The following is a 27,999-nucleotide window of genomic DNA, read 5'->3' on the forward strand; positions in this document are numbered from 1 at the left end:
CCAGTCAGTGAGCGTGCGGATCAGATAGCAAATCACCAAGAGGATTAGGACAGCAAATGACAAGAAGATTCAAGAAACGAACTTTTTATTATTATTTTTCTTTGGGGTCAGAGCGTGTATACATGAGATGCTTTACAAGAGCAGCAGACAAGGCTTCCAACACTGTCCCCTTCGTGTACTGGTTTCTCATCAGCAGCATACATGACTGGAATTGTAGTCACATTTCAGACCAAAGTTATTATCAGGGGTATATTTCAGCTCACACCGTGGATAAAAATTAATGCAAACAAGAAGCTTCAGCGACACACTCCTCGGAATGACACCTCAGACTACCTAGCAAGCAATTCTGATCAGGTCAATCACATCACTGCCTTAAAAACCATCGACTCTGGAAGGGATTCCTTCAGTTTTCCTTGGGTAAATCTCCTCAGCATTTCGAGAGAAGCTTTCGGCTGGTCCATTGGAACCATGTGGCCAGCATTGTGAACCTGCATTTGAATGGAAAACGTATACCTCGTGAGTTGTTTAGCCTTGTGATGCTACCTATATTTGCTTTTCCTCGATGTTGATCCTTAGGTGCGAAAGAATTCTAAAGCATTAGACAGCCCGGTTCAGTGGTCCTTTGTATGCAGTTATGACTAGATTTTACTAGGTTATCTGGGCACATTTTGAAAAGTACTCCTAGATTCCTTGCGAAACCTGTCCTAATTTTGCCACAAGTTTGCCAACATGAAGTATTTCCTTTTGGGGAAAGAACCAAGTACTAAGCAGCAAGGTAAAGTGAAAAGAGTGTGATTAGATCACAACCTTGAGGAAGCTGAGTGGTCCGTGGCTCTTCAAAACCCCAGCTTCGGCACCGTCTACTACAAATGATGACTCACTAGAGGATACAAAGTCTTTCTGGCCAGACCATTCCATCGAGTGTACCCACCTCGAGTTTCCTGCTCAAACAGAAAAATTCAGAGCTTCATACTTGATACCTTAGTTGCAAAACAGTAAACAATCTGGTGATGCACATGTAAGATAACAGACAATGAATGATAATTTTAAGTAGGATACTTGTTAGATCAACATTGATAAAGCTCCTCCACAACTGAAAGTTTAAAACTTGCAGTTGAATTGACACGTGTGAACATTCTGCAACTTTTTCCAAAGGAGAGATGTAGATCTGATGTAACCCTGTCTTTTCAGTCTCACAAGAAAGAACAAGAAGACAAAAATTCCCCCTAGTTCTTCAGAAAGGACTGTTTAGATGTTTCACATTTTGCCTTTCGTGAATTAACAAGTGAACTAATTTGACATCATTCGTTTCCATTATTTGCAAAACATGATCATTCTAGATGGTCCACATTTATCTGCAGTAGTAATAATTTCTTCTTCTTATGAACATGCTACCATTTTTTTTTGTTCATCCATAAGCAGGCAGACAGAAAATAACTTGTCAGGTGAACTCAGTGTGCTTGTTATGTATTCAAAAGTGGTGTTTATGCAGCTGAAATAATACTGTGCTAACCAAATACTGATTGAAGCAATTACCAGATCTGATGGATGTCAGAGCTACACTTATTTTGAATTTACTGCTCGTAGCCTAGTGATTGAGTCATTCCACTCTCAACATAATATTGATCTATGTGCTGCTATCTCCACAGAGAAGGCATTTCCATAATTATGATGCACCAATAGATAAAAAAGTGCAACATAAATACATAGGTAAATAAAATTATGGAGCATGCTGTATCCTTACCGAGCCAATTGCATATAAGATCATACTCCCCAGCATATATAAGGGCATTGATCCCATCCTCTAGTAGAGCTGGGATACCGACTTCCAAATTCCTCATCCAGTCCGTGAGCATTGCTTCATAAACTGTAGTACTGCAAGAGACAAATTCAATGCCACCAACTCCAAGTTCTTCTTTGACCGCTTTATCACCAAAGAACTTCTCCAAGTTTGAGAAATCATAGCAAAGTTTCCCTTCACATTCCTTCCTAACGTCATAGTACTGCAAAGAGGTCACCAGTGTTAAGGTTTCTCTACCTTAATGAACTGCAACGGCAGGTTAATATAGAAGGGTATTGCTAACTTACATTCTTTGTCCCAACAAGCTTCATGATAGAGTTGAAAATATTATTGCAGACCATATAAGCTGCCATGCATGATGCTTTTCCATTGGTACCTGAATCATTGGCTTAGTATGGATACTTTTAATATGGAGTTAAACCTCAAGATGCGTCATTCTAATGAACATTTTGAGTAATACATAATCCTCTTCTGCTAGATTCAGGAAGGTCACCATATGTTGAAATAAAAGATTTTCAGGTAACCAGAAAATAATGCCATTTCTTGATCTAGTGATGATACTAAAGAATTTAATATTGTGCAATGTTCTCAAAGACTTTTATGTAGCACTCACCACACATCTTAATTGCAAATTCACATGGTGGGATGAACCTGTTGATCCTTTCATAGTCAGATTTCTCGATAAGGTTCATTTCCAATGCATAGTCAGTGTAGGCTTTGTATTGGATTTCTGGGTCTGTGAGACCATTACCGATAGCAAAACCCTAGAACAAAATTAGTTAACAATTGCATATGTCAACAAACAGGGAACTGAGGATGAAAAAGGGTTGTAAAGTTGATGCAGAAAGGACAATGATCAAACCTTTAAGTTTATATGAATGCCCTCATTTGCTTTGTTTCCTTGGTGAACTCTGCTTGCAAATGCTGGAATGTAGTGCCCAGCATAAGATTCTCCAGTTATATAGAAGTCATTCTTTGCAAATTCTGGGTGCTTCTTAAAGAATACCTGAAATGGCAGTTCAAAACAATTAGCTAGAACCCATGAATGTTGTGTTGTACTCAATTCAACTGAATAATATTAAGCCATATACCAGCAGCCCAATATACAACTCTGCTACAGAGGAATTCCTGGTTCCAAGTTGAAAAATTATATATTTTTTTTCGAAAAGGGAAATTTTATTAATTTCAAGTACTGTTACATCAAGGTGATACAACCATACTTGAAAAATTATATGGTAGAGGGAGATTGCGATCAGGATCCCTAACAATATCTAAGCAGAAATATCTACATTACCAGGGCAAACGTTCATTCATACAATATATAGCAATAGCATTGATATCCAAAAACTCAGTCAACATCGATCCACACAATGGACATGCTGAAGATAATAATAAGATTAAGCATACATATGCCTCTACTGTTGGTGCCCTAGTACTTAAATACCACCGTGTATGATTCTTTTAGTTTTTTTAACCCTTCCTTTAATAAATATTTTTTAAAAAAACTCAGCTCCATAAACTTCCAAATCAGACACATTTTGAAAGGCACGGGCCGTGGTGTGGCCAAATCTTTGGTGGCTGGTGCAGCAGCCCATTTAGGCACCTTGTGAAGGCCCATGCTGCTGCCAAAAAGGGTCACATTTGGAAATCTAGTTTTAAGTATAAAAAATCTTGTGTGATCATTATTTTCTGAAATGATTAGGAATAGATTCCCCTTCTGTCTTTTAGCAATGTATTCATGTTATGCTTCCTTATAGTTTCTGTTTCTGTCCCCAAGTACTCTTGAAAAATAACCTGACCAAACTTCTATAGTTCTATGTTGTTATCACACATCACATGAACTTGATACAATAAAAGAAAGAAAACAAATCAGCTATAAAGAATCAACAGAAAAGTAGGACCTGGAGAAAGTCATATAGGTCATTGCTGACACCAGTCTCATCATGACGAGTATCACGATCATCAGAGCTGTAGCTAAAGCCAGTTCCAGTGGGTTGATCAACAAATATGATATTTGAGATCTGCAGAAATCAAGTCATATCAAAATTGGAGGAGGCAAATAACAATAGCAATGTAATTGGCGTATCTAGTAATTCAACATATGGTGGGAGGTGTGCATCAATCAGCATGTCCTGTAACAATAAACTGAATTTCGTACATGTCCCTTTTTTGGAGAATGGAGAAACATCTCTCTGAATAGTCAAGCGGCAATACCTACTTGCTGCTGCTGTGTTTACAACTAAGTAATACCACGGACCTATGATAAGTTGGTCAATAAGGAGTTCATCAACTCAGAATGGATAAAATAGCAAAAAACTACTGAGTTGGTTGTAACCATCTAACTGTTACCTAAAGTTAGTATATAGATAACAAATATGAATGTTCTTATTTATGGATAAGAAAAAGTTTTTTCTCCCCTCCAAAAGTGAGTGGCTTTAACAGATACTTTGAAGTCGACCTTGTTTCCACTGATAGGTTGACTATTGGTACTCTAGTGAACTTAGGATGAAGTAGTTAAGGCTTAATAACCTCTTCATCAAATTTGGTTCTGCCAAAATTGGAATATTCAGTTTGAGACTTTGAGTTGTTACATGATCAGGTTGATTTCCCCTGACGTGACAGGGATCATAAGAGAGGTATGATATCAATATCATTGCTTACCGTATCCCAACCAAATTTGTTCCAAACAAGCGACATGTTGTTCGCAATGGTGAAAGGCCCGTTCTCGTAGAAGACGGCCAACTCACTGCTGCAACCAGGCCCTCCCGTGAGCCAGATCACCACTGGGTCCTCCTTCTTGCCCCTCGATTCGAAGAAGAAGTAGAACATCCTGCAGCACCACCCAGGCACACAAGGCTTAGGCCCTGTTTGGATCCAAGTGCTGATGGATGGAACTGCTAAACTTTAGCACTAGCGTATCCAAACGCGAGTGCTAATAGGGTGGGATAAAGTTTAGCTAAGACTCAAAAACTTTAGCAAAGGTTTAAGTGCTAATAGGTGCTGAAGTTTAGCACTCAATTTTAGCTCCTCCAAACAGGGCCTTATTCTTTATATCAACTACACGCAAAGCTACCAGATAGAAAGGGACAAGGTCGCATCTTTGTACAGCTAGTATTTCAGATGGTGAAATTGCTTTTTTTATGGAACAGGAGGGGTGGGTACCTCTGCTGGTTATATATCGAAAAAAGGAGATGGTGAAATTGTTCTCGCCTGGAGAACCATTACCAAGCTTGGAACATTTAATTTTATAGGAACAAGGGAAATAGGTCAGAGTTTTGGTTTCTTAGAACGCTACTTTCCCAAGCAAAGATCGAAGCTGCAGTTGCCAAGAGCGCAATTCGACTGCCTTTTCAAATTAAGCTGGAGATTTAAATTCATCAAGAAGACGGAGCAAATTCCCACAAAAAGATCCAAGCTTTACTACCCAAGAGCGCGGGATTATTTATACTACTAATCTCTCGGCGCAAACAGGCAATGCGTCCTCCCTCACCTGGCGTCGTGCGTGTGTGGCAGGCGGAAGTAACCGGCGTGGTGGCCTAGGTCCTGGGCCCCGTCGGGCGCGCCGGGCAGCCTCACCTGGCGCTCCAGGAGCTCCCCAGGCGCCACAGTGGGGCCATCGCCGGAGCCGACCGGCCCTGCCTCCCTGGGCAGGAGGTTGAGCGCGCGGATGAGCCGCTCGGCCTGCGCCGCCGGGAAGCTGGCGCCGCGGGGCAGACGGAGGGCGTCTTCTCCGGCGGCCGCCACCGCGACGGCGGCGGCGACGCAGAGGGAAACCAGGAGGCGGGAGGTCGCCATTGGAGTGGAGGACGAGTTGCAGTTCGTGGAGGGATTGGAGCGGGGAGCGGTTTCTCCTCGAATTTATAGCGAGCGCGCGTTGGATCGAGTTGGCGTTTGAAACGGACTAGTGCTCTTCTTCCCGTCAGGTTTGGTGGTTTCAGAGTTCAGACTGACTGGCCTCAGTACTAAACTACTACTAGCTTTGCTTGCAAGCAGAGACCAGAGAGATTCCTTTGGGCTTTTCTTTCCCCTACTACTAGCCTTTCGTTTTCGTTTTGCATTCAAATATCATTCATCTCGTTGCGAAACTTTCATGTACAAACCTACTACACAATTCATCGGTTTTCAACTTTATACTGCCAGTGGCATTCTTCTCCTATAACGGCGTGCAAAACGAAGAAGGGGGCAAAAATCAGGGGCTTACAAATTGAGAGTTGAAATTTGTACATGCTGTCAGAGTTGAAATTTGTACTTATTTGTACAGGAAAGATCCTCATGGTAAATTGTCGAGTTATTCACGCGACTGTCCCTGCTGCCATCAATTTCGCGGACATCAGGCAGGAACAGTGCACTCGTCGTCAGGTTATAGAAAGAGCTTTGAAGCAGCAGCAGCAAGCAGCATGGTTGATGCTTCTCCCCTGCTCTCCGATCAGCCAGTTATTACTGAAATCGCGGCACCGTTTCAGTTGAGGTAAGCCCGCCCATAACGGTGGTTAAACGCAACTGAATCTTCTTCGTGAATCTGTTGGTGCAGCTTTGCTTGACTGCATCTGCTGGCTGCTGTCACTGTCAGCTTGGCCATGCGGCCTTGTTGGGCTCGACTCCTCTCCGGGGTCCGGCTCCGGCCTTCACCTAGCTAGCACGAGCTTTAGCAGGCAATACCCTGATGGATCCGAAAAACTCGCGTGGCCATGACATCTTGTTGGTGAGCTCGATCAAGTTAAGGGGTTGGCTTGGAAGGCAGGCCTAGAAGGTGAGGTGATGTGATGCCTCACTAGCTCTCTGCTGCATTATTCTAGCTACTAGTACAGGTCGATCGATCTCACGCCCGGATAGGGTAGATGTGCTTGCCAAGATTAGCAAGAGGGTGATCGATGGCGTTAGCGTGTCACTGACACTGAATGAATCGCGTAACGCAATTACGCAGAAGCAAGCGTGTAATCGATGGATGGATCATGCATCTATCACCTAGGAGTACATTATACATGCGCATTCCGTCACGCAAGGGCGAGAGCTCGTGATCGATCGATCGACTCGCCGGCATCCGCATGTTGTTGCTTGGTCCCCCAACCCAAGCAGATGATGATCCCTAGGCCTGGACATGCATGCATGTTGCTTGCACGCAGCAGGGATCCATCACCGATCAATCGGTGCTTCATGCATTCATCTGGACTGGGGGACTACTGGTTGGTATGGTATGGTATGGTCCGTTGTAAATTAAAATTGTTCATTCTTTCGTACTCCATCCTTTCCAAATTATTTATCGTTCTGGCATTTTTAGGTATATAATTTTTTCCATGCATCTAGAATTTTAGATATATATTAAACTAAAAGGACTAATAATTTAGGATAGAATGCAAAATAAGGTTTAGTTGCCGCTGCAAATTAAGATTCGATTCCACAGAACAGAACCAAACATAGCACAAGCGGCCTCAACGTACGCAAAGCATGCGGACGAAGAACGCGCTGTGCAAACCATCAGGAGGAATTGGTTCAGTTTGGTTTTGGGTTGAAAATGCCGGCAGATTGGTTTAATTCAGTTTTTCGAGACATGCAGTTCGGTGTGGCGGGGTTTGATCAGTGAGGAGGAAAACGATGATTAGTTTGGTGCGGCTGTGGTCTGCATCTCAGAGCATTAGCAGCTTGATCCATGGATTCCATGATGATCCCTGATGAGACTTGGACGTGATCTGAACGAGACTTTCTGTGAAGGGCATGGCAGTACTGAAGTTAAAGAGACTCTTCCACTCGCGCGCCCGCTGGTATCTCATGTCGCGCAACTCGCACACTACCTTCACCTCGTCAGTTGCCAGCTCGTAGCAGTACACAGTCTCAGCTCGCCACAGGATGATTCCGTTGCTGCTGAAAGAAGGCAGCGCCATGGTGTGGCAAAGACCAGCTGTGAACTCGATGGCGTATCGCCAGTCCCACATCGTGCACAGGCCCTCGTCTGCAATGGGCAGTACCCAGATGTTCAGTATTGTCTGGCTGCTGTTGCAGGCCGTCAGGCACAGATCCCGGCCGTGCAGCACGTCCAGGAAGAACTCATCTTCAGGGTTCAGGTCATCCGGCAGCCCGGTGACGTCGAACTCCTCGTCGTCCAGGCTGAGATCGAGGATGCCCCACGGCTCTTGCTCCAGGGGCTCGGCGAGGCGCCAGAACATGAACCCGCTGGCGGCCAGGGCGTTCTGCACTCTCCTCGCAGGGTACGGAGGATCACCGGCGATCTCCCTCCAACCACCGCCGCCGTCGCCGACGGTGAACACCTCCATCCCCATGTCCGTCCCTGTTCCCGTGTCGGGATCCACTACTGACCGGTAGAAGGCCTGGACCACCTTGTACCTGCCGATGCGCGGGTCCAGGCCCAGACCGGCACGGTAGCACTTGGGTCTCCCAAGAGCTCGTAGGTCGTTGCGGTGACTATCAGGCAGCGTGATGGCATCCCTGGTGGCCGGGTTGAAGAGGTAGAGCCCGGTGTTGGTGAGAGCAAACAGCAGGGCATCGCAGTGCGTCAAGTAGCGCAGGATGTTGAACGGGCGACAGAATTCGTCCAGGAACGTCACCTGATTATTATTGGGAGAGGTGCCACCACGTCGTTGCAGCTGCCATTGGTAGAAGAGGATGTGGTTGGAGAAGATGGCCGGCCAGCCATCGTCCAGGGTCTGGGGGCTGATGACGAAGCATGGGTCCTGCTACCACTTGGCGGCCGAACGCCGGAGGTGTGCCCGGATGAAGACGGGGTCGGAGATGGCGGCTCGCCAGGCCTTGCACACGGACCTGAACCGCAGGAGGGACCTGACGGGCAGCCGCGCAAGGATCTCCATCACGAGGATTTCTTCCATCAGCTGCGGCGGAGCACGCCGTGGTGCGCGTGCGCTCCTCTTCCTCTTGGCGCCCGTCTTCTTCGTCGATTTCATGGCGGAGATGCGGCGAAGGAGAAAGGTTTATGATTAAAGATGATTCGACATTGTGTGGGCATAGATTTGTATAAATAAATATTGGCAACAGTCATGATCTTCCTAGATCGCCGTATCCGTCTAGGAGGCGAACACTCTCGACCCACTTAGGCAATTAGCAGATGATGATCCCTGCCGAGACCTCGACATGCACGTCGCAGCAGGGATCCATCACCGATCGATCGATTGATCTAGGAAAAGAAATCAAAGATGTTGCAGAAGGTTGCTTTTGCTTGGCGCTCCATCGATCTGGGAAGCAGGGAGGATGGAGGACACGATGGTTGATTGGTTTGGCAGGGCCGGCGGTTTGCTTGGCTTCCCCTGCTAGCAAACACGTACTATACTAGTGGCAGCAGCATCCATCCAGATCCAGGGGACAAGGCAAACTATCATGCATCTCGGCAGCACTATGCATGTGTTGCTTGCTCGCTTGCTTCACGAATAAGATTAAACGGACAGACTTATTAACAGAGATTGTTGGCATCAACTCAAAATGCATACACTCGCCTTGTTTCAAAGTGATGCACTCATCCATATCCATGCATGCACAACAAAGCTAAAAAGTAGCAGAAGCACATTGCCCCAAAGACAGAGCAAGCAATCAAATCCAGGCCATCCGCCGCCAACAAATTCCCAGATCCACCTCTAATAACCACCGTAAATCTCACGTTACAAATATCATTCGCAAAAACATCACATGGATTAGTTCATATTTGCCCCCCTAGGGATACCCAACTTGACGGAATGCCCAGCAAGGGTTCTACCATCGGCAAAAAAAAAAATGTCTAGAAATTTGTTAAAAGGAATGCAAGACAATCTTCTAGAGTATTTTCCATTAATTATGCAAGAAGAAGATATTTCTCAAGGAGCACTCTAGAAATAGCAATAAATAAAATTTAAAAAAATATTAGAATATCTAGAAATTTTCTAGCAAGGGGACACTTGTCTCAATACTGAATATAGTAAAGTACTGGTACTCTTTAAATTTGCTCAGACATTTTGTCTCAGATCAGGTATAATCATGTGAAGATAGATGCCTCGTTCAGATACCGTCCTTGGTAAGTCATCACAGCAATTCTAGGCTTCTACGCGAAAACGATATGAAATAAATAAATCCACCTCGCTGTTCCTACAATCAAACTTTTCAGTACAGTATGGTCACTAGTTCATACTCGAAATTAGTTCATCAACGAACCCGACTAATCGCGACAATGAAATTAGTTCCTACATATGATATGTTTCTAATCAATTTTCAAATAAATCATAACTTGCAACAAGCAAGCATAAATAATTTATCCAATGGTAAAATGGGAACCCTTACAATCCCGACTTACATGTTTTCAATGAAACAGTTATGTACAGATTGCATGTAATCAACATATTGATAGTACCGGCATGTCTGAGTTAAACAAGATGTTGAGACGCAACTAGTAAATTATAGTAGTGTTCTGTAGCAAATTAAATACACTGCCTATTAAAGTAAAGATGAAGCAAAAAAAGTCGCATACCATGCATGTTTCTGTTGGCATATGATGACTACATTGCGAACTCTCTCAGCACTAATAGCACTCTTATCATGCCCATTGTCATCCTTCTCCATGATGGCATCAGATATTTCCTCTATGAACTTCACCATATTTGACTGCATTCCATCAGCATATAACAGCAAATTAGAAAATATAAAGAGTTGTGTCCCTTCTGAGACCCTAGGGGCATCTCTAGTGGTGTGGATCTATAATTGGACCATCTAGGTGAATCTAACCCTATATCAAAAATACGAATATATAGTTTGCACCAGGTCAGCAAGCAATTGCACAGAAGGTTGCACAAACTAAGCAGAAGTGAGCAATTCAAATGTGGCCTAGCGAAGGGGGGAACGAGGGATAGAGTACCTTCCGAGGAAGGTCCTGCAGCAAGCTTGGGGTTGACACGGAATCCTTATCGGTGATGGTGACGTTGTTGTCAGACCCGGGGCCACCGGGCTGGGCATGTTATGTAGTCTAAGAGATTAAGCCCGTCTTATCTCTTATTCATTTTGTTTATCTCTTGTTTATCCCGTTTAAATAGGAGATAGAGCTAACCAACACAGAGAGGATCTACTCGAGATCAGTTCTGGTATGATCCCTCGGTGGGGGTTGGTTAGCATCTTTGTAACTCTGACCTCTCGGATATATAAGGGAGGTCAGGGACCCCCCTCAAAACAGAGGATCATTAGGTCAGTCTACACCAAAGAGAATACAAACCACCATACAGGACGTAGGGTGTTACGCTCCGTGCGGCCCGAACCTGTCTAAAGTCTTGTGTTCTTTGCACCTTCGAGTTCCTGATCTCGGCGTCTCCTCACCCAAAACTTACCACCTTGGGTATATCCCTCGGTGGGCAGCCGGTTAAACACCGACAGCTGGCGCGCCAGGTAGGGGAGCGCGTCGAAGATCCGCCGGCGAGCTCGATGGCATCTTTCAATTTCATCAGGTCAGTTCCCTCTCAGGGTACGACGTTTGTTTTTGGCTCGTGGGTTTGCATCGCAGATGGTGCAGGCAACTTTCGGCGATTCCTCGTCGACATGACGCCGAAAACCGTCGCGGCGGATCCTCGCAGCGGCCTCGACAAGTTCGTCGACGAGCTCGACAACTTGCCGCTCCATGCTTCCGCGGCACATGTCGAGATGGAATCTGTTCCAAGCTCGACTTTTTTGGGTGTCGTGACAACTTTCCCTGGTTTGGACTTGTTCCAATCTAGGGATTCGCATGGTCGGACTCAACCCGGCTTGTGCGAACCGGCCACTGATCTTCAGGAGACCAACGCATCTGGATCCCTCTCCATGTTAGAGAAGGATCTAGACCTGCTGCTCCGGGATGGAAATCCTGAAGCCACCGCGTTTCGGGAGGCTTCGGGTTGTTCTGGCCCCGATGATTTGGTCATCACCTCCTCGCCGAAGGGGCACATTGTGCATTGGAGAGGCATGATGCTTCCCAATCTACTCAAGGCGGAGAGCCGGCTTGTGGCTCACCTCGAGCCATTGCCCTTCCAAGAGGGCAGGCCATTGGCCACCGCGGCGGAGGGGTCGACAGAGCTAGTCGACGAAAGTTCTCATGAGCTTTCCTCCCGCCAGGTGCTGATGGCCGAAGAAGGCGAGGACGGTGGGGATCTTCCCATTGACAACTTTGACGTGGTCTCCGAAGATGAGATCACGGCCAACGCCGGTAACGAGAACGACGCTGATCATGAGGCGCGGAGGGCCAGGAACAGGGCCCGCACAATCCGACGGAGGAGAGCTAACGAGCGAAGGCGATCTATGCATCGTGAGCTCGACCCCGAGTTTGCCGCTGTAAGCGAGCGGGGCTTCAGGACTCCGGTGGCCAACATCGCCAGGGTCACGGCCATCCTCGAGCGCAGCCACGACCCGGAGGTACGTCAAGCACTCCTCTATGCGCAGAGGGCTTGAATCCAGCTGGATCAACATAATCCGGCGTCCATCATCCAGGAAGAGCGCGTGGACGAGAGCCGAAGCCAGGCCCGCAGTCGAACGGCTGGTGGTCGTCCTCAACACCAGATCAGCAACGACAACACACGTGGGAGCCAGGCCCCTGGCGGGAGGCAACAGCCGCTGCAAGGGGGTCATCTGCGACAGGCCAGTCGACGACCTCCTCCAGAGGACCTGCGCCAGCACATCAATGACGGTCGCGACGCGCGCACCGTGATCTCCTCCAGGCGCAAGACCCGCGAAGAAGTCGAAGCTGAAGGTACTGACTGTAGCGATCGATTTCCTGCTTTCTCTACTCGTTTCAGCAGCTACAAATACCCGGAGGGCTTCAAGCCGATCGGCATCACCAAGTACGACGGCAAGCAGGCTCCCCAGCAGTGGCTCCGCTGCTACTCCACGGCCATTGAGGTCGCGGGGGGCTCGAATATCACCAAAGTCGTCTACTTCCCGATGGCTTTGGACCCTGCGCCGCTCACTTGGCTGGAGAGCCTCGGCAGCAACTCCATCGATTCCTGGGAGCGACTTAAGAAGGTCTTCATCGACAATTTCCAGGGAGCGATTACCCGTGCAGGTACTCGACACGATCTTACCCAGTGCAAGCAAGAATGTAACGAGCTTCTACGGTCCTACACGTGTCGCTTCTTCAATGTTCGCGCCACCATCGCGAACATCTCGGAGGAGGACATCATCGACTGTTTCTACAACGGCATCACCGACCCGAGCATATACAGGGATTTCAGGCGGAACAGGCCGAAAACTGTTGCGGGCCTTCGTGATATGATGCACGATTGGTCCGAGCAGGAGGAGAAGATGCTGGAGCGGTTCCCGCACCGCCACGATAGCAATCTGCGGCGCCCAAACGACAACCGCAGCGACAAAGGCCAGCGGGACTTTTTCGGGCCACCCCGGAAATGAAAGCCAGATGATGTCATCGCGGCTATCGATCGTCCTTCGCGGGGCAAGAAGTCGACAACTCAGGAGGAGTTCGAGAAGCTCCTGCAGAAGAAGTGCCCGTGGCATCCGGGCGCCAACCACGCTGCCATCGACTGCTACCACCTTCGGAGGACGTTCAGCAACTCCGGTGGCGGCAAGAAGAACAAGAAGCCTGCAGACAAAGAACCCGAGGACGATGATTACGAGGATCACGGGCGCAACCCGAAGTTTCAGAATGCATCGAAGGTGGTCAATGTCATCTTCAGGGGGGACGAGGATTTCTGTTCCAGGCGGGATCAGAAGCTGCTCCTCCGAGAGATTTTGTCCATCGAGCCGACGGTACCACGGCCACTCCGTTGGTCGGAGGTCCCCATCTCGTTCTCTCGTGATGACAAGTGGACGAGCTTTTCCGAGCCCGGTAAGTTTCCCTTGGTTCTGGATCCTGTGGTGGCGGAGGTCAAGCTTACCAAAGTCTTGATCGATGGCGGGAGCGGGCTCAATCTCATCTTCGTCAGCACTTTGAAGAAGATGGGTCTGGATTTCAAGGATATGCTGGTTCCCAGCAAGTCCCCCTTCTACGGCATCGTCCCAGGTAATGCGGCGCACCCGCTCGGTACGGTGGTCCTCCCAGTCACCTTCGGTACGCGGGAGAATTATCGTACTGAATTCATCAAGTTCGAAGTGGCTACTTTTGACTCTTCTTACCATGCAATACTGGATCGACCGGCACTTGCCAAGTTCATGGCAGTGCCGCATTATGTATATCTGCTTCTTAAGATGCCAGGACTCGGTGGTGTGCTCACCCTCCGCGGTGACTTGAAGAAGTCGTACGACTGCAATCAGGAGGCGATCCAGTACGCTTCGACTACTCGCGTGCCAGATGCTTCGGGAGAAGTACTCGCGGCCGTGCAGCAGCTCTCCCAGACCAGGCTGGAGATTTCTTCCAAGAAGGCCAACAAGTCGAGCATCCAGTCGACCGATGATGTGGCCCTCAAGACGATCCAGCTCCAGGAGGGAGATTCATCCAAGACCGCCATCATCGGTGCGAGCTTGGGTGATAAATAGAAACTCGCGCTCGTCAGCTTTCTTCGGGCTAACTGAGACATATTCGCATGGAAACCAGCGGATATGCCAGGGGTGCCCAGGGAGTTGATCGAGCATGCTTTGAATGTGCACCCGAAGGTTACGCCTAAGAAGCAACGCCTGCGGAGGTTTGCCCACGACAAGCGTGAGACCATTAAACGGGAGATCGCTAAACTTCTCGCGGCTGGATTCATTAAAGAAGTAATCCATCCAGAGTGGATAGCGAATCCCGTCCTTGTAAAGAAAAAGAACAATGAATAGAGAATGTGTGTCGACTACACCGATCTCAACAAGCATTGCCCAAAAGATCATTTTGCGCTGCCGCGCATTGACCAAGTCGTCGATTCGACGGCTGGATGTGTCCTTCTTTGTTTTCTTGATTGTTACTCAGGGTATCATCAGATTGCGCTCAAGGAGGAGGACCAAATCAAGACTGCATTCATCACCCCGTACGGGACCTACGCCTACAAAACAATGTCCTTCGGGTTGAAGAATGCAGGAGCGACATATCAGCGCGCGATCCAGATGTGTTTCGCGGATCAGCTGCATCGGAATGTCGAGGCCTACGTGGATGACGTGGTCATCAAGACCAGGGATTCCGATAACTTGATCGCGGATTTGGAGGAAACATTCAGCAGTCTGCGCAGATTCTGGTGGAAACTCAATCCCACCAAGTGCGTCTTTGGCGTACCTTCAGGGAAATTGCTCGGGTTCATCGTCAGCAACCGGGGCATTGAAGCCAACCCTATGAAGATCACGGTCATCACTGATATGGAGGCTCCGGCCACAATCAAAGATGTGCAAAAGTTAACAGGTTGTATGGCGGCTCTGAATAGGTTCATCTCCCGGCTCGGGGAGAGAGGACTACCCTTCTTCAAGCTCCTAAAATGCCAAGATAAGTTTCAATGGACGGAGGAGGCTGAGCGGGCTTTGCAAGATCTGAAACATCATCTGCAGTCACCTCCAATCCTCACAGCACCGTTGCCAGGGGAGGATCTACTACTTTACATCGCGGCAACAACTCATGTCGTCAGCAGTGCTATTGTAGTCGAGCGAGGCGAAGAAGGCCATGCGTTTGGAGTGCAGAAGCCTGTCTACTTCGTCAGCGAGGTCCTCTCCGAATCCAAGGTACGGTATCCCGCTGTTCAAAAGCTTTTGTATGCTATCTTAATCATATCCAGAAAGCTGCGCCATTACTTCGACGAGTACAAGATCACTGTGATCACGGACTTTCCGCTGGCGGATATTCTTCATAATCAAGATGCCACGGGGCGCATATCCAAGTGGGAAGTGGAACTGGGGGCTTTGTCAATAGACTTCAAGCCACGCACTGCAATTAAGTCACAGGCTCTAGTCGACTTCATGGCTGAATGGAGGGAGAATCAAGTCCCAACTCCAGTGGACAAGCCAGAGCATTGGACCATATATTTCGATGGGTCCCTCAAGCTCGATGGCGGCGGCGCTGGGGTTCTGCTTATTTCTCCACGAGGTGAGCAGTTGAAATATGTCCTTCAGATCCTGTGGGCGGTATCCAACAATGAAGCCGAGTATGAAGCTTTGCTTCACGGGCTTCGTTTGGCGATATCACTAGGGATCAAGCGACTACTTGTATATGGCGATATCACTAGGGATCAAGCGACTACTGTGACAATGGATGCTTATGTGCAGGAAGTGCGCAAGTTGGAAAGCAAGTTCTCCGGCCTGGAGGTTCATCATGTATTGCGGGAGCACAACGTTGGCGCGGACACCCTATCCAAACTGGGGTCCACGCGTGCCCAGGTCCCGCCGGAAGTCTTCATCCAGGAGCTCAAACAGCCATCCATCAAGTCTTCTCCGCAGGTAGCCATTGACGCGGGTCTCCAACAACCTGATCGAGAGGTTATGGTGCTGGAGGAAGACTGGCGAGAGGCTTTTATCAACTTCATACGAGATCAACGGTTGCCAGCGGGAATCGACGCCAGGAGCGCTGATGCAGCTCGCATCTTGCGAAGAAGCAAAGGTTTCGTCCTGGTCGACGGCAAGCTCTATCGGCGAGGCGCTCGGTCAGGGGTTCTCATGAAGTGCGTCACAAAGGAAGATGGTTACGACATACTGTGGGAGATCCACGACGGCGTCTGCGGCAACCATGCGGCTTCAAGAACGCTGGTGGGGAAAGCCTACAGAGCCGGCTTCTGGTGGCCCACCGCGGTGACCGACGCGGAGGATCTCGTGCGCAGGTGCCAAAACTGTCAATTCTTCGGCAAACAGACGCATGTTCCAGCTCACAGCCTCATCACCATACCACCATCCTGGCCTTTCGCTTGTTGGAGTCTTGACATGATCGGGCCCTTTACGACCGCACCAGGCGGTTTCACCCATGTTCTGGTGGCTATCGATAAGTTTACTAAGTGGATCGAGTACAATCCGATAGCCAAGCTCACACCAGATCGGGTCGTCGACTTCATCTCAGATATTCTGCATCATTTCGGCTTCCCCAACTCCATCATCACGGACTTGGGGTCAAACTTCACGGCGAACCAGTTCTGGGAGTTCTGCGAGAATGCTTACATTGAAGTCAAATATGTCTCGGTTGCACACCCCAGGGCTAACGGACAAGTCGAACGGGCGAACGGCTTGATCATCGACGGCCTCAAGAAGAAACTTTATGATGCGAACAGCAAGAAGGGAGGCAAATGGGTGCATGAGCTACCACATGTCATCTGGGGGCTTCGGACTCAGCCGTCCAAAGCCACAGGACAAACACCTTTCTTCCTCGTGTATGGATCCGAAGCTATCCTACCAGCCGATATCATGTGGAGGTCCCCAAGGGTCAAAATGTACAATGAAGGCGAGGCGGACGAGGCGCGGCAGTTAGAGCTCGATTCCGCGGAGGAAGCTCGCTGTACCGCCCTTGTTCAGTCAGCCCGGTACCTGCAGGGGATCCGGCGATACCATGATCGCGACGTCAGGGAGCGGTCATTCAGCATCGGCGATTTGGTCTTGCGTTGTATTTAGGACGAGTCTGGCCTACACAAGCTCAATTCAAGGTGGGAAGGCCCGTTCGTTGTCAAGCAGGTCACAAGGCCAGGGTCTTATCGACTACAATTCCCCGAGGGTCGCGAGGTCCCGAACTCCTGGAACGTTCAGAACCTGCGCAAGTTCTACCCTTAAGTCGAGGCCCCGTGATCGCCATTTCCCAGGGGGCTCAGAAGATTTTCTTTCCCCGAACCAATTTGGAGGCCGTGAGCCACATAACTCGGGTTGTACATGCTTTCTTACTTCCACGATGGCAGGTGTCATGTGCAAACATATATACATACAAATCGACTTCTTGTCGTGCATGACGCGGAGGCCACGGCCACGGTCATCTCCTTTCGACTTCCGTTTCTGACGAAGCCCTCGGCTCCGGCTAACTCCACGGCATATCGAGTTCCGCCGCGACCTTCGATGGTCGCACGCGACAGCAGTCGCACTTTTTCCAACACAGTCGATCCGTTCGACTGGCCTACACCTAGTACGTTGGAACGGCTCGCATAAAGAGCCACATTGACTACATTCTGAGTGGCTGCACTCAGAACAGTCTTGTTTTTGCCAAAAAGAATGGCAAACTCGCGGCGCTGCCCGCACCTGCTCCTTGCAAGCTTGATCCGTCCGTCCGGGTCTTACCTAGCTTACGGAGCACGCCCACAGGGGGAGCGCTCTTCGACTACACTCCGAGGCATCGTACTCGTGGTGGTCCCTTCTTTGCTCTATGCACGGCAACCCCGCGATGATGCTCGCGTTCTTTCCTAACAAGTCTAGACCCGCTCGATCGAGTTGTGGCTACTCTGTTAGGCGAGTTCCAGCTGCCCTTCGGGTCGTTGCACCTAGGGACGCGTCTACTACTTGAGTCTCGTAAGCCTGGATCGCAATTCAGCCGAGACACGCAAACAAAGTAGAGATGTCGAGGGAAGCATTTCAATAAGAGAATAATTAAGTGTTTCATATACCCTAATCCTGCAGTACATTGTGTACAATTTGTTCTGCTACAGGTTGGGCCTCTTGCAAGTACTCTTCGAACCGCTCGTCTGTGCAGTCCGCCGCCATCCCTTGCGCAAAGATGCTCAGTTGCGCGTTTGGCACGAAGGACTTTACATAGGCGAGGGCATTGCTCACGCACGCAATTGGAGCTTCTGATAAGAACTTGAGCATCTTCTTCGGGGCTTCGTGGAGTCGCTCCAGCAGGGGCCGCGGGCCTGCATCGCCTTCTTCTGGCGGATCCACCATGTCCACCAGCTCCTGGACGGCCCCCCGGAGGTCCTCCAGCTCCTTGCGCTGCCGCTCGTCCTTCTCGCCCAGCGCTTTGACTTGCTGAAGGCAGTCGACGAACTGACGTTCAGTGTCGCCGATCACCTTCTGCAGCCTTTCGACATCATCTGTACGTCGATACAGCATATTCTTCACGTCAGTAAGCAACTCCTCTTTGTATTTCGTTATTTTCCTAAGCTCTGTGATAAGGGTACTTCATCATCTAATGGGGAGTTACTAAGGAAAAGTACTCGAGGGGAGCGAGGGCCTACCTTGGTGCGCCTTCTTCTCTGCCTTGAGCTGCTCCTGGTACTCTGCTCGTTGCTCCTGGAGCTGCTGCTGGAGCTCAGAGTTGGCCTTCTCGAGGTTCTTCAGATCATTCTTGAGCAGCCAGGTCTCTCGAGTTCTCTCGTGCTTCAGCATGTCCAGCTCTCGCTGCAGATAGAAATTCTTGGTAATCTCCTCGGAGACGCGCTTGTCTAGGGCAGCCAGTTCTCGCGCGTCACTCACGACCGCGCGGAGTTTCTCCGACTTCTTCTGGGATTTGGTGATTACATGCTGTGCAAAAGGCAGAGATTGAGTCACAAACAACTCACCAATGTGCACATCTGGAACATTACCCGAACACTACCATGGAGAAGTCGTATAACTCCTTGAAGGTGCTCTTGAAGGTCTTCAGATTCTCGGCCGACAGCAGAAGGTCGTCCACCAGGTCGGTGGTGATGACGTTCTGGTGCCCCGGCCCGGCCCTCAACAGTTCACGGGGATTCCCCGAGGACCCGGCGGCATCCTCGGACGGCGGCGGCTGGACACCTGCAAGCACACAACGTGGTCAACACATTATGCCCCAGACCTCGGCAACCAGCCGCGGGCGGGTAAGTGCGTACCTGTGCCATCAGTATGAGCGGCATTAGGGATCTCGACTTGTTCCCCGCCATTGGGTCCGGCTCCCTCTTGTCGGGGCTCAGGAGGCGGCAAGTTGGGGAGCGCCGCATCCGCTTCAGGGGTCACCTCGGCGGGTACCGGCCCCTCAGGCGCCGCGGGCTCGGGGGCTACAGCAGCCGAGGCAGGCGCTGCAGCCGTGCCTGGTTCCAGCTGGAGTTGCACCGCGCTTGCAGCCCTGGCAATGTCGACAACATCGTTATCCAAGTGGGCATGAGCAGGATCTTCAAGCGATTGAAGGAAAACTTACAGTGTCGACTTCTTCTTGGCGGCCTTCTTCACCCGCCAGGCCCGTTGAGGAACGCCCGTTGCTGATGGCGAGGCCTGGTCGGCCGATGGAGGGGTCCTCGCCACGGCGATTGTCACCGCCGCGGCGGCAGAGGGGCCTGCCTCCACCCCTTCGGGTTCAGTCCCAGGTGGCAGAGCAGGGAGACTGCAAGGGGACGCTGTCAGTACTCAGCATCATGGAAACTTTGCAACTGGCCAAAACAGCAACTCCGTACCTGGAGGACTCGACTTCTTGGGCCTTGCGTTTGCGCACCTGGCGCTGGCCCTTCGGCACCGGTGGTAGAGCGCCGGCCAACTCCATGCTCTGGTCGGAGGAGTTGTCCCGGCGCGGTTCCCCTCCGGTTCCTTCACTCGCCTGCGAGTCCACGCACTCGGTGGACTCGCTGCTGCCTTGAACCGCAGCAAGGCGAGCCGTTGGGGTTTGATGGTGCATGAGCAGATGGAATGTAGAGGAAGCAACAGGATAGCGGGAGGAACGGGATGTGCTGTGGGAGGGGGAGGGGCGGATGGAATGTAGAGGAAGCAACCGGGCGGCGGGAGGAACAGGGTGTGGCATGGTGGCTGTGGGAGGGGGAGAGGGAGGAGCAAGTGACGGCAACGCGCTAGGGTTTGATGGCGCAGGAGCGAATGGAATGTAAAGGAAGCAACCGGACGGCGGGAGGAACTGGATGTGCTGTGGGAGGGGAGAGGGAGGAGTGGCCGGGCGTGGTGATCTGGGCGCAGGGCTGGTGCTGGTGCTGGTGCTGCGGTGAGACAACGCGTATGGGAGAGAAGATGGTGGGGTTGGGCATACTGTCTTCCTGAGCAAGACTCACTCCTCACTTTTCTAGGGGCGTCTAATATTTAATTTGAGTGATAAAAAATTTCTTGCAGGTTCACCGTATAAAAATTTTCTGGTGGGCTTTATCTTTTTTTCCCTCAAGGAGACCCTTGCAATTCGAACTGCATCGTATTTAATCGCTATACCATGTTTCCATTTCCCGTCAAAATCATCAATGAAACACACGGTCAGTTGTATGCACAGGTTCACCGTATAAAACTGCATAGACGATGACTACCGTACAAATTCCAGCAACTTTACCATACTACTATCAAAAAGCATCGGATACATACTATAAACTCATTAAATTAATGATACCACTTTTGCTTGGCACCTCATTAATTGTAGCGAGGCGTGTGCAAATTGAACTTTGAGACACATTGATATTGGTTCCGTGAGCATCAATCATGTGCATAAATTAACTGGACTAAATAAATTGGCCTGCTACTTGACTTACTCATCAACTACTTACTACCAATTGCAATTGATGAGCAAAATAATGGATATAGAAAGCAAAAGGGTTCTCATCTCTAAATCAATTTCTGAAGACCATTAAATTCTCCTCTCATATTGGAAGCACCATCATACCCTTGCCCTCGTATATTTGCAACAACTAAACCATGATCATTTAACACTTCAAGTAATGCTTTCTTCAATGATTCCGATGTTGTATCCTTGACGTGCTTGATACCCAAAAATCTTTCTATGACTTCCCCTTTTTTGTTCACAAATCTAACAACTATGGCCATTTGCTCTTTGATAGATATATCACGTGATTCATTAATAAGAATAGAGAATACACAACCCCCCATTTCTTCCTTTATTGCCTTTGTGATTGCTTGTGCACAAGAGTTTGCAAGGTCTTTTTGAATCGTGCTGGAAGTCATTTTTGCATTTTTTGGACACAACTCATCAAAGGCACGTTTCACTTCCTCATTCCTTTCCTTGTACCAATCAAGCATTTCCAAAAAGTTGCTCTTATTCAATGAAGTACAAGTTTCATCATGCCCCCGAAACGGCTCACCTTGCAATGCAAGATAAGCAACAATATTCAAAGAAGCTTCCACTCGGGTTTCATATTTGACCAATGCATCTTTCGTATGAGTTGACACCTTATTTCTTACACTTGATCTTTGGTTATCAAAATCATGATATGATGTTGCTGCAAAGTTATGAATGCTACTAGGCCCACCAACATGTTTTTGAAAGTGCTAAATAACCATTCTTCCATTGCGAGAACCCGGCTTTTGTAAAAGCATCATGACCAAATCTCTCTTCTATTCGATCATGTCTAAAAAGATAGCAATAGAAGCAATAAGCTTTATTCTTCTCCACACTATATTCCAACCAATTGTATTGCTTAAACCATTTCTTTTAAAAACTCCTACTATCATTCGAGGTAGGAAACTTATGATCCATTGGTTGAAAAGGACCTTTAGCTATAAAAGCCCTTCTAACTTCATCTCTAATATTAGGGGCAAAACGATCAATTGAAATACGAAGTCCTGGATCCTATATGATATAGTCCGGGTTGAACTCGGTTATACCTTCTTCAAGCTCTACTTGAGCAACTTCATCTTCTACACCAGTTGTTGCTTGAGCAAATTCATCTTCTACACCGGTTGTTACAAGCGCAAAATGATCTTGCCCATCTTCAACCTCTTATTGAGCAATTCCACTACCACGAGTACTTGGTTGTCTACTTGAACCACTGGAATCAGTGCCAAAATAGCTTTTTAAATCTGTAAAAATAAAATCAATTATCAGTCAATATAAAAGTAAAATGAATCAATCAATTTTTGCAAATCACAAGAATACCTTTTTGAGATATCTTTCCTTTTCCCTTTCCATTACCAGCCATCTCTTACTGGAGTTCTTTCTTCTGTAGTTCTGTTAAAGCAGATATATCAACAGCAATTTAAGTTCTTGAAGCTTTGCAAAATTGCATTTGCAAAACAACCAAGTAACCAACACTGCAACAGCCCATGTATTTTATTTATTTCCCAAATCATAGAGAACCAGCTACATGCCTGTTTATATCTTTTGTTGATATCCAATCTTCTAGACCAGTATACACATGTTTTTAACCGAACAAAATCAAAGAACATAATGTTCATTAAGTAGCAGTTCTTAAACTTGGCAACAGGTGAATAATTATAATAACCAGCCTGCACATCTCAAGACTCAAATGTAGTTGTCATTCATTAGGTAAAGAGCACCTGTACCCTGTAAGCTCCCAGAACTATTGCATAAAAAGAATAGATTCACTCGATATCTAGGGCTATAACATGGATCCATGGATCGTGTGTGTCCATAGTCATAAATGCACATGCTTTGTATTATAGAGTAACTAATTGACCAATGAGTGTGCAATTAATTCAACGGTTTAAGTACCAGAATAATATGAAAAGATTACCTCACTTTGTACTCGTTGGCTGTGGAAGTGTGGATGGAGGCGTGGAGCAGGGCTGCAGCAGTGCAGCCTGCTGCAAGGGGCGGCGGCGGCCCTGCTCTTGAACCTACAAATTTTGTGTTGAAATTTTTCTGCTGTAATTTATGCTCCCTCCACAAGCGATGTTAGAATTCCCCACTTCTCTGTATGCCAAAAGTCGCCCTGTGGGCTGTGGCTGTGGAGGCGTTGAGCAGGGCTGCAGGCCTGCAGCCTGCTGCAAGGGGCGGCGGCGGCCCTGTGGCATTTACAATAGAGTTAACCTGCAAGGGAGTGTGATCCAAAATTGAGAAATGTCAATAGAGTTTTTCTCTGCTACATGGATAATCATAATTCCAAATTTCCAATCAGGCTATGCAAATGTCAATTAAGCTTCACATAAATGCAGTCAGCAATGAGGCAAATGAAAAAAAGGGGACAAAGAAACATACTTAAAAATGTCAATCTGCATCGAAGCCTCGTGTACCTAGGCAGTGTGGCTGTGGAAGTGTGGAGGCGTGGTCCGCAGGGGGCGGTGGCGCGGGGGGAGGGGAGCAGGGGCGGGCGGGCGGCAGTTCGGCACTGCGGCAGCGGCGGCGGCGCGGGGAGGAGCAGGGGGCGGCGGCGGCACGGGGAGAGCCGGGGGCGGCGGCGCGGGGGAGCCGGGGGCGGCGGCGCGGGGACTGAGCGGGGGGCGGCGCGCGTCGCGGGGGGAGCTGCGGGAGCAGCCGAGCAGCGGAGCAGGACTGCAGGAGCAGCGGGCGGCGCGCGGGGGAGCAGGGGGCGCGGCGGCGGGGCACCGGGGCGGCGCGGGGGGGGAGCTGGGCACGGGCGGGCGGGCGGCCAAAATTTTTCGTGAGAATCGGTATTTCGGATTTTCGGTGGGTAGGTATGCGAACCGCCATACCCTGCCACATTGGTTCCTCCGCCACTACTATGCGGTAATAATCATCGTTACTTTCATCATCAGAAGAAGCATTAGAGTCGCAACAGCAGCAGCAGCAGCGCTTGAGTGTGCGCAATGCCCTCCTGTGCCACCTCCTCTCCCGTTCACGAGCGTCAATGGCCTCCCGCCTAGCTTCCCAGACCATCTTCTCCACGAAAGTCGGCAAGCCCACCTTCACCATAAGGGCACGTGCAATGGGCGTCTTTTTCTCATCTCCGTGATGGCCATTGTTTGGAAACACACACCCCCTCGCTTAGCCGAGAGACGGGCGACCCATCGCCTCGCGAGGCGACGGCCATCTCCCATGCTCTGAGGCGGAACCGAACGGCCTCGTCTCCTAGAGACGACAGCGCGCTCGGATCCCGTGCAGCAGCAGCTGAGGGCGCGCGCAGGCAGCAGATTTGGGTGCACGCGGGAGTTTTCCGCGCCAAATGCATCTCTGCCTGCCATATCTCCCGCCTCCCCGCGTCCTTACTTTCCCCCAATCTGCCTCATCCATCTCCACCTCGCACTCTCCTCGTCTCCGATTTGGGTGCGCCCGAGATGTCCACACCGGTCGCAGCTAGGAAGAAGAAGGGATCCACACCATCGGCATTGGATGCTGCGGCGGCGGCAGCCCCAGCCCGTACCCTAGGTCGCGGTGGCTTCTCGGCGGCGACGGCTCGCTCCCTCGGTCGTGGTGGCGGCTCGGCGCCGACGGCCTGTTCTCTCGAACGTGGTGGCAGCTCAACAGTGGCAGTAACTCGCCCAACTACCGGTGGTGTCGGCATGGGGGTGGTGACGGCGCCATCCTCCATGGATGGATCCAGCGGAGGTGGCTTCCCTAGCTCTTCGTCGTCAATGGATGGATTTTCGTTCCCTCCTTCACCGTCTCCAGCTTGGTTTGATGCGGCCGGCGATGATCCCTCTTCTCATAGATCATGGTAATCACTCAAAACTCATAGATCACAGTGCACTTTTTTCTGTGATTATTACTCCACAATATTGTGCTGGTATTGTGTGCTGGATCATGGTTTGATGCTAGTATTGTGTGCTGGAAATGTATGTATTTTTCTGTGATTATTACTCTAATGGATAAGGATTAGGACTTTTAGTACGCTTTTACTTCTGAAATCTCAGTTCTAGAAACTAAAACGATTCCGATTATTTTACGACAGACCACCTCGAGAGGGACTCCAGGTGCACACGGCAGGCCCAGTCAGTTGCGTCGGGAGTACTGCCCTGTTTAAGTTCCGTTGCTTGGAATACATAGAGGCCCAGCTACTCTAATGGCCCGGACCCGTCAACCTAGCCCACAACATGGCGTCGATTTTAAGATGTCTTCTGACAATTTCAAAATGTAAGAAATAGATTCTTGGAGCTAGCATATGACTGCCGTTCCACTATTTTTCTTCCTCAAGTCAAGAGAAGCAACGTAAAATAAAGAGAACATCCATTACTCCTCCATTGCTTTGGCAACTATGTCTCGTTCCTTCATCATTAAACAAAAAAAAAACCCAAAGATTTACACCATCTTCAGTCTTTTTTATATAAAAAAACACCAGTACGTACTCCAGCCTACTAACTACTTTCTGTGTATATGCATGCTGTTGTGTTGTCACACTGTTCCCAATCAAACCAGATTACGGCCAATGTTCTTCTTCATGCAAACTTCTTGGCGCCCGGGCCAGCATCGTCATCATCCCTACCGCCGGCCTTCCTAACCGTGCCGTCGTTGCCGGCGAGCTTCATGTACTTGTCCTTCCTGGTGAGCGCCGTGCACTCAAAGCCCAGCTCCTTGGCGATGATCCGCTGCACGTGGTTGGCCACGTCGACGGCGCTCCTCCCGCCGCCGCCGCACGTCTCCTCCGGCCGCAGCGCCGGCAGGAAGGTCACCTCGTACCCGGGCCGCGGGTTCATGTAGAAGAAGTATGGGTCCAGCCACTTCCACCCGCGCGCCGTGGACCCGTAGTAGGTCCCCTGGCGCGCGTCCAGCGCCACCGGCACCACCCGGTCCGTCAGCTCCGCGAACAGCGCCGAGAACCGCAGCAGCGCCGGCTCCCGGCACGTGGTCCCCTCGGGGCACACCACCACGTCGCCCTCCGCCAGCAGCGCCGCCATGCGCGCCGCGTCGGCGCGCCGGTCGCGCGTCAGCGCCACCGCGCGGATCGGCGCGATCGCCGTCGACAGCCGGCTCACGCTGTAGGTCACGCACGTCACGGGCCGCCCCAGCGCCACGGAGATGATGATCGGGTCCAGCGCCGTGCGGTGGTTGCACACCAGGAGGGAACCCGGCGCGCCCGGCCGCGGCGCCGGCGGGGGAGTCCCGCGGACGGCCAGGCGGATGCCCGTCAGGCGGTACGTGTGGCGGACGAGGCGCACAGGGATCATGAGGTTGAAGAAGACGCGGAACAGGGCCAGGAGGAAGCCCAGCGGGAGGTACGCCAGCGCGAAGAGCGCCTGCGCCGGCTCCGGGCGCCGGACCAGGCGGCCGTCGTGGAAGACGGCGCGGGACAGAAGCGAGTCGGCGGCGGCGCGAGGGGCGCGGCGGTCCGGCGGCACCATGTAAGCTTCCTGCCCAACGCACAACATATATATGCAGTCTTCCATCAGTGTCAGACAATCACTATCAGAAAAAAAAAAATCTTATTTTTTCCTGTAGAAAATTTAAGTTATTCTTGTAGAAAAAGGTTTGCAGCCACACAAGCTGGGGTCAGAAGATGTGACCGTGAGCACTCCAGGGACAGTAGTATGGTTGGATTATTGGAAGAACAATTGCAATTAATCAATTAAACTTGTTGTTTGAGCCAACCAAAGAGTAGCAAATCCGTAGTTAATTAGTAATTCGACAACAAAGTTGAATCGTTTTTTTAAGCAAAACAAAGCCAAAAGGATGGTTGGTAGTTGCACGGATTCCTCTCCTACCTTGCAGATGGCCATGAAGTCGTGGTCGCTCTCTCGGTCGCCGAGTCCGACGTCGGGCATGTCGCCGCCGGCGAAGAGCCTCTCGACGACCTCCCTCTTCCTCTCCCCGACGAGCGCGGCCCTGATCCGCCCCGTGAACCTCGCGCCCCCGGCGCAGGTCTCGAGCTCGGTCCCCGCGACCTCGGCGCCGAGGAACTCGCGCACGAACTCGCCCACCATGACGGCCGGCGACGCGGTGACCACGACCCGGCGGGCGGCGCACCCGCGGAACACGGCCCAGGTGTCGGCGCGCACCCCCGCGGCGTAGTGCCGGGGCAGCACGCCGCGCGCGACGGCCTCGACGTCGCGGACGCGCAGCCCCGCGAAGGTGACGAGGGCGAGCAGCGCGATGGCGGCGGCCTCGGAGACGGCGGTGTAGAGGAGCAGCAGGAGCGGCGCGGCGAGCAGGAGCGCGAGGGCGCGGGCGTAGGACCCCGCCTCGAGCGCCACGAGGAAGTAGTAGGGGAACGCGGACGAGGAGGCTAGCAGCGTGCCGTCGAGGTCCGCGGCGACGGTGCGGCGCGGGCGCGCGGACGCGTCGTAGTGGTGCACCGGCGGGAACCTCGCGCAGCCCGGCGGCGCCGCGGCGGCGGGGGCCGGGGGCGCGGCCATGGCTCTAGATGCTGCCCTGGGATTTCTCGCGCGGCGAGGTGATGCTCTGGCTTGGATGGGACGGGAAAAAGGTTGGGACTTGGCGAGAGGCGGGCGGCGGCGGCTATATGGTCGGCGCGGCGGTGGCTGCTGCGTTTGTTGAGCTGCCAAGTAGGCTGCTCGTAGGCGGAGGGGGGTTATTATATGGTGCGGCACGGTGGCCGGGGCCGAGCAGGGGTCCTGGTCGGAGCGGGAGCAGAGGAAGAGTCGGACGGAGCCGGGCTGCTGGGGATCCGATTCCGTTGGAGCGCCACGCGATCCGTCAATCAAGAGGTGTACTGTACAAACGTTGCGCCTTGCACGGTGGCGAGCTCAAGAAACACACGGGCACGCACGCCACCAGATTAGAAGAGCTCGATCAACAAGGACAAATTAGTCGTCGTGCTCGTGTTGAGACTTGACAATCTTGTGCGTGCCCAATCGTACCCGCGTTCTTCGCCTGTGATTTCTTTATCTTCTGT

The 27,999-nt window shown here is 50.6% G+C and overlaps 2 protein-coding genes and 1 non-coding gene across 4 annotated transcripts; all 3 read right to left on the minus strand.

The window, feature by feature from the left end:
* Window positions 1–68: 68 nt before the first annotated feature.
* On the minus strand, window positions 69–5,672 carry LOC112878855 (serine carboxypeptidase 3). Of its 2 annotated transcripts, none has more exons than XM_025943094.1 (9): window positions 5,292–5,672; window positions 4,463–4,631; window positions 3,703–3,822; window positions 2,664–2,807; window positions 2,415–2,565; window positions 2,089–2,189; window positions 1,745–2,003; window positions 808–941; window positions 69–488 (listed from the first exon to the last, which is right to left on the minus strand). In XM_025943094.1, exons 1-9 carry the CDS (start codon window positions 5,594–5,596, stop codon window positions 360–362), a joined length of 1,512 nt encoding a protein of 503 aa, XP_025798879.1. In that variant the 5' UTR covers window positions 5,597–5,672; the 3' UTR covers window positions 69–359. The 2 variants fall into 2 exon arrangements, with proteins under 2 accessions (XP_025798879.1, XP_025798880.1); XM_025943095.1 differs by having other exon boundaries at window positions 2,089–2,177; window positions 5,292–5,596.
* A 4,065-nt stretch (window positions 5,673–9,737) lies between these two features.
* LOC112879109 lies at window positions 9,738–9,832 on the minus strand. The gene has a single exon (XR_003225936.1). It is a non-coding gene; the product is annotated as a small nucleolar RNA Z118/Z121/Z120 (small nucleolar RNA).
* A 15,555-nt stretch (window positions 9,833–25,387) lies between these two features.
* Window positions 25,388–27,868, minus strand: LOC112899564 (glycerol-3-phosphate 2-O-acyltransferase 6-like). Its single transcript, XM_025968079.1, has 2 exons — window positions 26,849–27,868; window positions 25,388–26,497 (listed from the first exon to the last, which is right to left on the minus strand). Exons 1-2 carry the CDS (start codon window positions 27,497–27,499, stop codon window positions 25,586–25,588), a joined length of 1,563 nt encoding a protein of 520 aa, XP_025823864.1. The 5' UTR covers window positions 27,500–27,868; the 3' UTR covers window positions 25,388–25,585.
* Window positions 27,869–27,999: the final 131 nt, after the last annotated feature.

The sequence above is a fragment of the Panicum hallii genome, chromosome 1 (assembly GCF_002211085.1).
Source record: "Panicum hallii strain FIL2 chromosome 1, PHallii_v3.1, whole genome shotgun sequence".
Classification (NCBI taxonomy): Eukaryota; Viridiplantae; Streptophyta; class Magnoliopsida; order Poales; family Poaceae; genus Panicum; species Panicum hallii.

What these genes read in the sequence shown, in the direction of transcription:
- LOC112899564 (XM_025968079.1), bottom strand. Translation starts at nt 27,499, where the DNA reads ATGGCCGCGCCCCCGGCCCCCGCCGCCGCGGCGCCGCCGGGCTGCGCG. An exon ending in ACTTCATGGCCATCTGCAAG is followed by an intron (nt 26,498 to 26,848) that starts GTAGGAGAGGAA and finishes TGCGTTGGGCAG; the next exon opens with GAAGCTTACATGGTGCCGCC.
- LOC112878855 (XM_025943094.1), bottom strand. Translation starts at nt 5,596, where the DNA reads ATGGCGACCTCCCGCCTCCTGGTTTCCCTCTGCGTCGCCGCCGCCGTC. An exon ending in CCACACACGCACGACGCCAG is followed by an intron (nt 4,632 to 5,291) that starts GTGAGGGAGGAC and finishes GTGGTGCTGCAG; the next exon opens with GATGTTCTACTTCTTCTTCG. An exon ending in TCTTATATGCAATTGGCTCG is followed by an intron (nt 942 to 1,744) that starts GTAAGGATACAG and finishes CTGTTTGAGCAG; the next exon opens with GAAACTCGAGGTGGGTACAC.